Here is a 13,303-nt window from a genome sequence, read left to right as displayed (position 1 = left end):
TGTTTGTTTTAAAAGGAAAAGCAATAGTTTCAAGACGGAATTGGTCTTAGATTTAGTCCAACAACAACACAAATAAGGCAGGAACATAACACATAACTTGTTTCCAAAATCTCAAAATGATATTGTTGAGTATACTACATTTCTGTCCACTTTTTTTGTGTGAGTGGGAGGAGGGGGGCACCTCAGTACTCAATCCTGGAGAAAATATTTTTCAAGAGTAACAATATATTCACACAGGGGAAAAAGAGAGAATATTTTTAGCATATTGCTGTGATCTTCAAAAAATATAAAATCAAATTTATAAAACACTGGAAGACCAAGTATAAGCAGTATGGTATTTGCTTCGGTGTCCAGCACTATTATAAAGATTTCTAGCATAAAAGCAAGAGTTCGTGGATCTCAAGTATCTTCAATAACTGCCAGCGTAACTTGGAACTACTGTCCTTGCTTCTTTGAGAGATATCTTTCCCAATATTTGTGATTTAGGTCCAAAAAGTCATCTAATTTTGCTATTTCCTTGAGGTACTGAGTTAATTTGAAAAGTTCTTTGTCTTTATCTCGATTTAGGTGGGCTTTTATAAAAGGCCTTATCTTTAGTCCATTCTGTGGGTTCATTAGAAAATTTCTTCCGATGTCATCAAACATAATGGTGTTCTTTTTGCTGTAAAACTCTGAAAACTTCCCCCATAAAACACCAAGAGGCTTTACATCTATTAATCCTCTCCTTGGCGTATGCACTGTCATCATAGCAGCACTGTCCAAAACGAAGGTGATCTTATAATTTGCATTTGTGCTCACTCCCAGCTCTTTCATTTTAGCTTCAATCCACTTCATATTTGTTGCAGACCAAATAACGTCATAATCCTCATATGCAGATGTTAGGAATTCATGAAGATATGGCCGAATTAATTCTACCACAGTCTCTGCACAAGACCTATGGTCAAATAACGTATAATCAACGTCTAGTACCAAAAGCTTTTTCCCTTCCCTGGGTGGATTCAAAATTTCCACTTTGTATTCTTTTCCTCTGCGAGAAATTTTCAGGTTTTCTTCCCTATTTTCTACTTCGACTACTTCATTTTCAATATCAAAGTCATTGATAACATCATCGTTGTCAGGAGGCGGACCTAAGACATCTCCCAAGCTCTCCTCACGAGTTCCCATCATCATGATTTTAGTATTTGGTCTCAGTTTGAGAGCTCCAAGCTTAACATCATTTTCTGCAGGTTTGCGCCTTTAACTTTAAGTCCAAGTAATTTCCGTCGTTCTGGTAGCACTCCTGTAAGGGTCTTGAGAAACTGTTTGAGATCCAGCACAGTATCATCTTCTGAAAGTGTGGTCACTGAATATTCCTGTCCACCCCATTTTATGATGATAGGGAGAGTCATCCTTAAAACATATGTTGAGGCAACTTTTGTTCAGAAAAATACAGCCGGAGCGCGGTGGGACCGTCGGCAGCGGACGCAGGAACCTCTCTCCAGTTTCTTTAGCTGTTCCTCACAAGACAGTTCCTAAGACCTGCACACTGAGTACAGTCTTTCAGATGTGACCTGCCCAGGATGCAGGGTTCTGACACTCTGACTCCCACCACTGATTCCTGTGCTTTTATGAAATCATTCATTTCTTGAAAAGCTGATGAAAGCAATGGACTCCCCCTCGCTCCCACAAGGCAGTCCCAATTAAACTCACCAACTTATATACAGTCTCAGGGGACTGGCACCCCTGCACTCTACAGTCTTTGTATTCTCACAGCCTTATCAGTAGCTCTAACACACTGTTAATGTTAAACTGGCTGACGACCAAAACACCCACTACTTCCGAGAACTTCTGCAAAAGCAGACCTCTTCTCTCTTCTTGTTAAAACACCAGTATGTCCAGAACACTCCTGAAAATTTTCCTCTCACAGGTTAGGCCAGGGGTGGGCAAACTTTTTGACTCGAGGGCCACAATGGGTTCTTAAACTGGACCGGAGGGCCGGAACAAAAGCATGGATGGAGTGTTTGTGTGAACTAATATAAATTCAAAGTAAACATCATTACATAAAAGGGTACGGTCTTTTTTTTTTTTTAGTTTTATTCATTTCAAATGGGCCGTATCCGGCCCGAGGGCCATAGTTTGCCCACGGCTGGGTTAGGCCCTGCTTTTCAGCTCAGAGATGATTCTGAATTCCATCCTAACTCATGTATTGCATAAATCAGCTCCTTTCAGCTCAGTGTCACCTATAAACTGATAACTATCTGGTCCTGTAGCTTCATCTGTATCTCTAAAATCTTGAATGATCCCCCCCTCCCACCCCGATGGAGCCATCTGTTCCATCTGAATTGATAAAAGGGACAACTAGTAGTTCTGAGAATCCCCAAAAGGGCTCTAACATTTAAATTATCGGAGTTCCAGGAAGATAAGATGAAGCATTAATTTGCTGGGCAAGAAAACTAGTTCAGAGTTACAGTATATTGAAAAACAAAACCAAGTTTTTTTGTTTTGTTTTGTTTTTTTTAAATATATTTTATTGATCTCCTACAGAGAGGAAGGGAGAGAGACAGAGAGCCAGAAACATCGATGAGAGAGAAACATCGACCAGCTGCCCCCCGCACACCTCCCACTGGGGATGTGCCCGCAACCCAGGCACATGCCCCTGACCGGAACCGAACCCGGGACCCCTCAGTCCGAAGGCCGACGCTCCATCCACTGAGCCAAACTGGCTCCGGCCAAAACCAAGTTTTTGGCAGCATCCTACATGCTTCAGTTATCTAAACCATCATGAACCAAATTGTGTATCTCCCCCTGTCCCCTTCCCAAATTCATACACTGAAAGCCCTGATCTACATACAATACAACTGTATTTGGAGGCAGGGCCTTTGGGGAGGTAATTAAGTGAGGTCATAAGATAGGGCCCTAATCCACAGGACCAGTGTCCTTATATAAGAAGAGACTCCAAACATCTCTCTCTTAGTGCACACACAGAGGAGAGGCCACATAAGGACACAGTGAAAAGGTGGCTGGCAATAAGCCAGGAAGAGAGTCCTCAGCAAAAACCAACATTGATGGCATCTTGATCTTGGATCTCTAGCCTCCAGAACTGTGAGAAAATTAATTTCTGTTATTTAAGCCACCCAGTCTATGGTACCTTGTTATGGCAGCCAGAGCTGACTGCTACACATACCTCTGTTTAAAAAGTACTCACATTATTGGAATTCAATTAAAGAATGATAACACTGAGGACTAAGATTTTTCTCATCTACTGTATGCGATTTACTTATGTTCACCTTGGCCGCCTCAGTGCATTTGACTGGGAAGAATGTGTATGGAATGTGGGAGTAGAAATAGAATTATGGTCGGAGAGCCGGGAAGACCTAGACCCTGTACATCATGTGCTAAAATACATTTAATAAAGCTTTATTCCAAAAGATATAAGCAGACATCACACGGAGATTATATCATACTAGAGGCCCGGTGCATGAAATTCGTGCACTGGGGGGGGGGTGTCCCTCAGCCCAGCCTGCACCCTCTCCAATTTGGAACCCCTTGGGGGACATCCCTCTCACAATCCGGGACTGCTGGCTCCTAACAACTCGCCTGACTGCCTGCCTGATTGCTCCTACCCGCTTCTGCCTGCCAGCCTGATCGCCCCCTAACTGCTCCCCTGCAGGCATGATTGACACCTAACTGCTCCCCTGCTGGCCTGATTGCCCACAACTGCCCTCCCCTGCCGGCCATCTTGTGACAATGTGGGGGCAGCCATCTTGTGACACGAGGGTGTGAGGGTCAATTTGCATATTACCTCTTTATTATACAGGATGTTAGCCACACAGGTATGAAAGTGAACCTAGTATTTCATAAAGACTTCTTTTTTAATGTTTTTATTTTTGTTAGAGAGATGAAAGAAGAGAGAGAAAAAGCCCACAACCACGTGCCCTGGTGGGAATTGACCCTGCGAACTTTCAGTGCACAGGATGACTCTTAACCATACTGGCTAGGGCAAAACTTCCTTTTTTTAATCTCCCAAATCAAAGAAAACTACCTTGGGGTTAAAACTCAGTTAATTAAAAAACCGAGTGACAAGAAAACCTCATTCCCCAAGATGATGGGTAGTACTGGTTTTACTTAAGTCAGCTTACAAGCAGGTACATGAAGGTAATCAATACTAACAGAATAAAACAGATTACTTAAATGGAAAATTAAAAGTTGAAAGTTACTTTGTGCCTCAGCACACACAGGTATCCAATACTGAACTTTTATGACCCTCAGTTTCCTAATCTGTGCAATGGAGATACTAATCTCTACTTCACAGAGATGCTTGAAGGATTATATAAAATCAGTTCTGGGTAAATGTTCTTCTGGCTCAATATCAGCAATATAGCAGGAGATTAAGCTATGTGAGCTTTGTCAGTGTATATGTATGTGTATGTTTAAATTAGCTTTGAGGTAACATGATTTTAAGAATGTATATTTTATGATTTACTAACCGAGTACTCCTCCAGTCATAAGAAAAGCCTACACAGACCAAGGAAGGCTAAGGACTCAGAGAGAAAAACAAGCTGAAGGGAGAACCACTAACCTGGGGTCCACAGAGTTCACACACTTCTGTTTTCACATGACTAAAAAGTGTAAAATTACATTCCTTAATAACCTACAAGTATAGTTATGACCATCTATAGCAGCGGTTCTCAACCTGTGGGTCGTGACCCCTTTGGGGTCGAACGACCCTTTCACAGGGGTCGCCTAAGACCATCGGAAAACACATATATAATTACATATTGTTTTTGTGATTAATCACTATGCTTTAATTATGTTCAATTTGTAACAATGAAAATACATCCTGCATATCAGATATTTACATTACAATTCATAACAGTAGCAAAATTACAGTTATGAAGTAGCAACGAAAATAATTTTATGGTTGGGGGTCACCACCACATGAGGAACTGTATTAAAGGGTCTCGGCATTAGGAAGGTTGAGAACCACTGATCTATAGTCATATGTTCATAACTAAAACCAGAACATTAATGGAGTTAGTAGAAGACTCAGACACAGTATTTAGAAGGAAGGCTGCTGGGTAGCATGTAGCAATTCTGCAGAGATAGGCCTGGAAATGCACTCATTCAGTCAACTGGACTTTAGAAACAGAGTATTGTTTTCAAAGCATCATTAGGGCTGCTGTAAAATGGTTGTAGTTTCCTACTGCTGTTTTTTAATGTTAAATTTTTATTATTCTACCTTGGTTATTTGGTTAACCCTATGGTAAACATGAGATTTTTTAAAATCAACTGTATTTCTAGAACTAGCCTTTTTGTTGTTGTTGTTAATCCTCACCCGAAGATATTTTTTCCATTGATTTTTAGAGAGAGTGGAAGGGAGGGGGAAAGAAAGAGAGAGATAAACATTGATGTGAGAGAAACACATCGACTGGTTGCCTCCTGCACACCCCACACTGGGGATGGAGCCCGCAATCTGGGCATGTGCCCTTGACTGGAATTAAACCTGGGACCCTTTGGTCCTCAGGCCGACTCTGTATCCACTGAGCCAAACCGTCTAGGGCAAGACGGTTTTAGTTCAAATATAAATCATCTATACTCTTATGACTAAACAGATATATGCCTAATTTCCCCCAAAACCTGCTTAGGCCAGGACAAGAGAACAGAGTTCTTTTGCTACCAAAAAGCAATAGATGAAATAGATGAGTTAGAATCATATTTTTTTTTCCATTTAAATAACCAATATATCCACATGGTTTAAAATCAAACATACATAAAATAATACACCCATGCCTAACAGGTAGCCACTTTAGTTTTCTTGTGTATGCTTTCAGTTTATGCATACTACATATGAGCAAACAAATACATTTGATATTAGTCCCCCCTCCCTGCCTTAATACAAAAAGTATTATACACACAGTTCTGCATTTTCCTTTTTACCATTAATACACGTTGGAGATTTTTCTATATCAGTATATAGAGATTTTCTTCATTCTTTTTTCTTAAAAGCTACATAATTTTCCATTATATAAATATTCTTTAAACTAGGCAGTCTCTTGCTAATGAACATTTAGATTATTTCTAGTCTTTTGTTATTACAATGCCGCAATGAATAATCTTGTATATACGTGCGCGCGCGCATGCGTGCACATAACATATAGAATAAAGGCCCAGAGAGACTTAGTGCATCAAAAGTACAGGTTTTTGTGACTCTGACAAACAATGATTCTTAACTTTTTTGAGGTTCTGATCCATTCAAAAATCTGATGAATACTACAAACTTGGCCCTCCAATGATGAACAAACACCCTCACATGGATTAAGCTCTAGAGATACTGAAAAAGCTACATGATTTAGAAAGGTGTCTCAGAGCTACAATCTTAAATTTCTGAGAGTTTAGAGACATTACCTTGGTTGATTTCAGCTGCAGAAGGCCCTAAGCTCAAGCTCTTTTTCTGCTGAGCATTTTTGGCAAGAAGTGTGTGCTTGTCATCATTCCCTGTATCCATCTCTGAAATGGTGACAGCCAGAATCCGGCAGAAATTAGCAAGCTGCTGTTGATCGAAATTGGATACCAAGGAACTCAGATTGGGGACTTCATCTAGCCGGATCATTTCCTACAGAAGACACAAATAAAACAATCCCTGTGCTCAGTGCATTAGAAATTAGAAATGCTCCTCTCTTGAATTCCCCTAAGAATGTGGCACTTAGATTCAAATCCCAGCTCTGCAATTTACAGCTGAAGTAAATTATAGAACCTTTCTAAGTCTGTTTGCTCATTTGTCAAATGGGACTAACCTACTTCCTAGGACCAGTCTGAGGATTAAACCCTTTGAGCACCACTGTTCTTATTTTCTACCTTTGCTCATTTTACCTATTTAAACAAACAAACAAAATACCTATCACTCAAGTTTTATGAATCATAAACTGCCATTCTTGCTACAGATGGTTTCTTTTGAAGAAGTAACATATTGCAAATATAGCTGAAGGACCGTGTTTCCCCACCTACTTGCATTCCCTTCTCTCTCCCCAGAGGTAATCGTTATTTTGAACTTTGTATTTGTTATTCCCATGTTTTTATACTTATATTTCCATAAAAACATATGGTACTATTCTGCCCGTAGTGTGAATGGCATCATATACCACCTTACTTATCAGTCAACACTGAGATTTAACTACACTGATACAAGTAGCTCTAGTTCACTTGTTTTTCATTGTTTTACTCCACAACATATATATATGAACTACAAGTTTTCACTATTGAACAATGTTGCAATGAACATTCCTATAGGTGTCTCCTTCTGTATATGCACAAGTAACCAATTATCTAGAGAAAGTGATAGGCATTCTTGCCTGTTTCTTGACTTTAATAAAATTATTTCCAAAGTTTAACATTAAGTTTAATGTTTGCTGTAAGTTTTAATAGATATTAAGGAATTTTCCTTCTATTCCTAGATAAAATGAGAATTAAATTTTATAAGATGCTTTTTGTTATGTGATTATAGTACTCTCTGTGACAGAGAAATACCCAATCCAGGAGAAGTTAAGTAAATTAGTGGGAGGAGGAGTAGCAGGTATTATCTGAGGAATATAAAGATGTTTTAAAAGGAGAAAAGTTCATGTAATACACGATTTAAAGAAAAAATATTTAATTAAAAAATCTATGTATAATGGATCCATGCAGTTCAAACCTGTGTTGCTCAAGGGTCAAATGTATTTTAATTTTTATTTATTTGATGCATAACATATGGTATAAAGCATAACAAAGTGAATAGCTGCACACGCCTTTACTATCACATCTCCATGCCTCTCTGCCAGAGGCAATGACCACTATCCTGAATTTTATTACTACTTTGCCTTTAAAAACAGTTTTATCATATATGTTTAGTTATTTCTGAGCTTTATAAAAATGATATACTATATCCAATCTTCTGCAACTGACTTCTAGCAATAATTTCTATAATTCAGTTGTGCTGTTGCCTTTAGCAACAGTTCCTTTTTTTCCACCACTTTCTAACACAGGCATACCTCGTTTTTTTGCGCTTTGCTTTATTGTACTTCACAGATGTTGCAGTTTTAACAAGTGGAAGGAAAAATTTCCACCAGCAAAAAGACGACGACTCACTTTGTGAAACTCTTGCTTTACTGCAGTGGTCTGGAACTGAACCCGCAGTACCTCGGAGTTATGCCTGTGTTCTATTGTGTGAATGGAGTACATTTATTTACCCATTCTCCTGAAGATAGATCACAGACTTGGTTTCAGTTTTTTGTTCTGTGTTTCTTGATGCACATGTGCAGTTTTTCTGGGGCAGTGGCTTACAAACCATTCTTACAATGCCCAAGATTAGAAATATCCATAATTACCCAATAAACATACATATGTGAATGCATAGATACATGTATAAATAAGAAACAAAAACTTCTTCAAACAATACCCTTACATGATACACTTTGATCTTTTCTATTTAGCTGGCAGACCCACTGAATTGACTGCACAACCTCTTGGCTTCAGTTCAGTGTTTTCATTTCTAAGAATCACTGTTCTCGGAATGAGCTTTCCCATGAGCATGCCTGAGACTCAGGTTGCGGTACTGATGTCCTGGCCCATAGGGCAGTGCATACCTAGGTGCTGGGTCACAGGGTATATGCATGTTAAAGTAGAAAACAGAAGAAAGGTAAAGATATTCTGCTGATATAAAACAGTATCATCACTAGAAAAGTGTGGTCAACGATATACATTCTCACCAAATTTGCTCTATTTTCTCTAACTGTGGTCTTGATTTGCATTTCCCTAAGTATCAATGAGGTTAAGTATCTTTTCTTATACTTATGAACCATTTGTTTCTCCTCTGTGAAATGCGTGTTCATATCATTGTCCATTTTTCTACTGAACTATTTCATTTTCTTGCCAATCTGTAAGAATTCTTGATAAATTTTGACTACCAATCCTTTGTCAGTTGCATGGGTTGCAAATACCTTTTCCCAGTTTGTGGCTTGGGTTCCTTCTTATGGTGTCTGCCTCCCTTGCAAAATGTTCCAAGATACCCATAATATCTAGCAGAACTCATCAACATTTTGGCAACACAGGAAAAGCAATTCTAGACTCCTATGCTGATACTGCCAGGAAGACTGGAAGCCCCTTCTCTCACACTGGCTGGAGCACAGTTAGTAGAAAAACAACAAAGCCTTTTTATCAAAGGACACAAAGGGTCTGTCTGGGACCTGCACACATTTCCAATGTGTTCCTACAGACAATGGGCCACTTATGCATCTTCCGCCTGGGTGATAACAAACAGGACGTGAGGAAAGTACAGCGAAAAGACAGAAGTGAAAGCTGGGGACAACACAATGCACGGGGGTGCCCTTTTCCCAGCAATGCCAACGCTAGGAGGCTGCTCCTGCCTCCCGAGTAGTAAAAGAATTCTGCCAAATTGCAACCAGCATGGATGTATGGGACAAATACTGGGAAAGGAAGGAAGTTTCAGGTCCAAAGAAGCATAACACCAAAAATCTAATATAGTGGTTCTCTAACAGATGTCTATGGGTATGTTTTTAGGGTCTGGGAGATTGCAATGATAAGTTTTTAATTTAGTGCTTTCATTTCAATCATAGTTTTTTTTAAGCATATTCTGGATCATTTGAATGTACATCTTATGACCAAGTGGCCACACTTCAGTGATCATTACCTGTGTCTCCTGTGTTGGTGTCAATTAACATTAACTGTTGACAACTAATGGGAGAAAAACACAGGTAAACTTAAGTAAAAGTGAAAGTCAAAAATTACCAAGGGAAACATATCCTAATAAATGAAGGTTTCACAGCAGTTCAAATAAAGTGGTAAGAGAATGAAGTCACACAGCATGTAGCAGTAGGTATGCTAAAAAGATCTGCATTATAATTAGTGAGTGCGGGGCAATTTGATTTTGGCAAAGTGACATTAGCTATCACATTAAATTCATTATGTCAATCTGAACTTTTGAGTTTTATAATTACTTTGATTTCAATTTGTTTATTTGTTTAGGTTTTATAGTCATATAAGACCCATTAGTATAAAAAGTATAACCTAATTTTTACTTGAATACAGATGTACTTAAGTAACACAAAAAAATTATTTAACACTAGGAGTACGGAAGAATTTTTCTTTTAAAAGGGTTCTGTACATTAATTAAGGTTCCAGAATCCAATCAGCTGAGACTCTCTCCCACCTGGTTACCCACCTGTCGGAGGACATACCTTTTTAACACCCAAAATATCTTCAATGAGGGTTGCTGTTTGTAAGAATGTCTTCTTACTCGTCATCAGTGTAAACAGGAAGATCACAAAGTCATTCTTTTCTGCCAAACGCTTTGTAACTCCTTCCGTCTATCACAGGGAGGAGAGAAAAGGCAGAATAAGTTATAAATATGAAAAAATATATATAAAGAGCAAGATATCCCTTCCAGACACTGGAAACACAATCCCACATTACATCTGAAATTCTTGGCTTAGGTCTTAAATCCCTAAAACAATATACAAAACACTGTGTGCAAATGCATTTTTTTCTGGGAAGGGGTGTTTTCATGATAATCTTATAGGTTTGTGACCTAGCATCTGCTTGGTATCTAAATCAGGAGCTATAACTAGCATACAGTAGTCCAAGTTTTATTTAACCAGCAGTACTTTTAAAATTTTGAATGTAAATATTTTTCAGGCAAAGACGTGCCTACTCCAGGATTGTCCCAATTTGTACAAATCCCCACTCCAAAAACCAGCAACTTCAAACATTTCTTGTTTTCTGCCCAGTCCCTGAAGTACTTGTATTTTCAACTCTAAAAGCCAATCAATGATGGAGTTAATAACATCATACAGTCGTTTTTTTAATAAGGACAATTTCTTAGTGGCCTCAGCTCCAAGAATAATTGTATGTTTCCTGAAAATTAGTTTATTTTTACTTATAGCTCTGTCTGTGCCTATTTGTGCCACTAGCTTCATGTGGCTATTAAGCACTTGAAATGTGGCTAGTCTGAACTGAGGTGTGCTGAGTGTAAAAAACACCAGATTTTGAAAGGTCAGTGCAAAAAAAAATCTTGATATTTAATTTTAAGCGTATTAAAATGAACTTCACTTATTCCTATTTTTTTCTTATTAAAAAAAATTGCTACAAGGAAATTTAAAGTAACCTAAGTGGCTTACATTGTATTTCTAGTGCACAGCACTATTACAGATGCTGAGCTGTGTAAATGTTAAAACATATCTCCCTATTTGTGTTGGCTGCTAAGAAGTTTAAACCCAAATTTGCGCACCATCCATAATACAGATGATTTTATGCTCTACATTTTTATATTAGCCCATTTCTTAGATGTATGTTATACCCTTAGCTTATTTATCCTTTCATTCTTCTAAATTCATACTTCTAAATTTATGATTTTGCCATAACAGGTTTGGCTCAGTGGATAGAGCGTCGGCCTGTGGACTGAAAGGTTTCAGGTTTGATTCCGGTCAAGGGCATGTACGTTGGTTGCGGGCACATCCTCAGTGGGGGGTGTGTAGGAGGCAGCTGATCGATGTTTCTCTCTCATCGATGTTTCTGACTCTCTATCTCTCTCCCTTCCTCTCTGTAAAAATCAATAAAATATATTTTAAAAAAAGATTAAATTTATGATTTTGATAGATTTTACATACTCCTATAAGATGCCTGAAGTCTTTTTTGAATGAGGCAAGAAATAAAATTAATTTTCCTTTGCATTTTCATAGCATGCAGGTTTCACATCTCCAACAGCACTTGTTTCATCCTGCTATGTATTATGATTCACTGTTTACAGTTTACCAAAGAAGTTCCTAAAGACAGGTACTGTGTCTTATAAAAACTACATTTGTATACTGCTTTACAAAGTACGTTCACATCTATCATCTCATTTAGTCTTCACAACAACCCTATGATGTTAGTATGATTACTAACTGCACTCTACCATTAAGAAACTAAAGCTCAGGAGGTGAACTAATAAGCACTAAGCTAAAGACCAGAACTCAAAATCAAGTTCTAGTACTAAGTGCTATGCTCTTTCCTTTCTACTAAACTGCTTTCTTTATTCACCATTCTTTTTCACTCACTGCTCGATGTAGTAGTGTCCTGCTAAATCGTGGGTGAGGCTTCTGGTTCTTACTTTGTCTTCTAACAAGGAACATGAAGGAATGGGCATAAAGAGGTTAAAATGTATCTTAGAGGTCATAGACACTCTTCCAATGCTTGTCACCCTTTGACAATTGTTCAGTCTCTGCTTGGATACCTCTAGGGTTAAAGGAGTTCAGTACCTGCTGAAGTAACCATGGCTCTTAACAATTACAGTTGACCATTAAACAACACAGGAGTTATGTACAGTCAAAAACCTGTAATTACAGTCAGCCTTCTACATCCACAAATTCCCAACAGCAGGTTGAAAATATAGTTGAGTCTTGAACTACACGGGTTTGAACTGCATGGGTCATATTAAAGTGAATCTGTGCAGCCCATGTTAAGGTCAACAATACTATGAAACTCTGCCTCCCCATAATTTCCACCTGTTGGTTCTGGTTCTCAGACACACATAAAATAAGGCCAATTCCTTCAATGTCTGAAGATAGCTCTCAGGCCCACCACCTCCCTTGAATCGTCCTTTCTCAAGGACTGCAGATGTGGTGGGGAGATAAATGCAACACCAAAAGCAGGGTACTTACACACACACAGGTATTATACAGGATGCTCAAACAGTCCTTGGACATTTCATCACTTACTGAAAGCAAAAGGGAAGTAATTGGCTATTTTTCTCATTGAAAAGACAGTATAACTGTATTAAATTTTTTGAAAATAAAGACAATTTCTCATAATCTCCTCCAAGATGATTATTTTCCTATAAGCATATCTCCCTTCAATTTTTATTTACCAAAGATTTTCATGGTGCCCATCAGAACCCACAAATCAATTTGTAGACTGCTTTTGGTTTGATACAGTAGTCATTTTCATTATGCTCCACAGTCTTCATAATTTCAGTCTATGTTGATATCGTTATTTAAAATAAGCCATATTCACTTTGTAGCTTGCTTAGAATATATCCAAGCTTTTAGTTTTGGTTGGTTTTTGTGGCTATTTAAATAGACAAAAAATAAACAATTTAAACCTTTTGATGCTTGTGTTGAATTGGGTCCTCAAGAAACATTTCCAAAACCTGAACTACTAGAATCCAAAGTATAAGAATATTGATGTCTCTTATTATAAATTTGGTTATTTATATTAGGGAAATGGCTTTTAATGCCTGGCTTATCAAGCCTAATAAAGAACTAGCTACTTACTTCTCTGTCAGTAGGAACAGAAA

General features: G+C 38.3%; 1 protein-coding gene and 1 pseudogene across 1 annotated transcript in view; both read right to left on the bottom strand.

The window, feature by feature from the left end:
• Positions 1 to 13,303, bottom strand: part of TRPC4AP (transient receptor potential cation channel, subfamily C, member 4 associated protein) — a gene marked incomplete at its 5' end in the record, with an annotated part of 57,613 nt that overhangs the window by 32,614 nt on the left and 11,696 nt on the right. The window contains 3 exons of the mRNA XM_014550639.1: positions 6,385 to 6,592; positions 10,209 to 10,337; positions 12,669 to 12,724. Of these exons, the coding sequence (XP_014406125.1) occupies positions 6,385 to 6,592; positions 10,209 to 10,337; positions 12,669 to 12,724 (393 nt within the window). The remainder of the gene's footprint in view (positions 1 to 6,384; positions 6,593 to 10,208; positions 10,338 to 12,668; positions 12,725 to 13,303) is intronic.
• LOC102242318 lies at positions 277 to 1,472 on the bottom strand (annotated as a pseudogene).

This window comes from Myotis brandtii, unplaced genomic scaffold, assembly GCF_000412655.1.
Source record: "Myotis brandtii unplaced genomic scaffold, ASM41265v1 scaffold61, whole genome shotgun sequence".
Lineage (NCBI taxonomy): Eukaryota > Metazoa > Chordata > Mammalia > Chiroptera > Vespertilionidae > Myotis > Myotis brandtii.
This window is presented reverse-complemented; position numbering and strand designations above follow the sequence as displayed.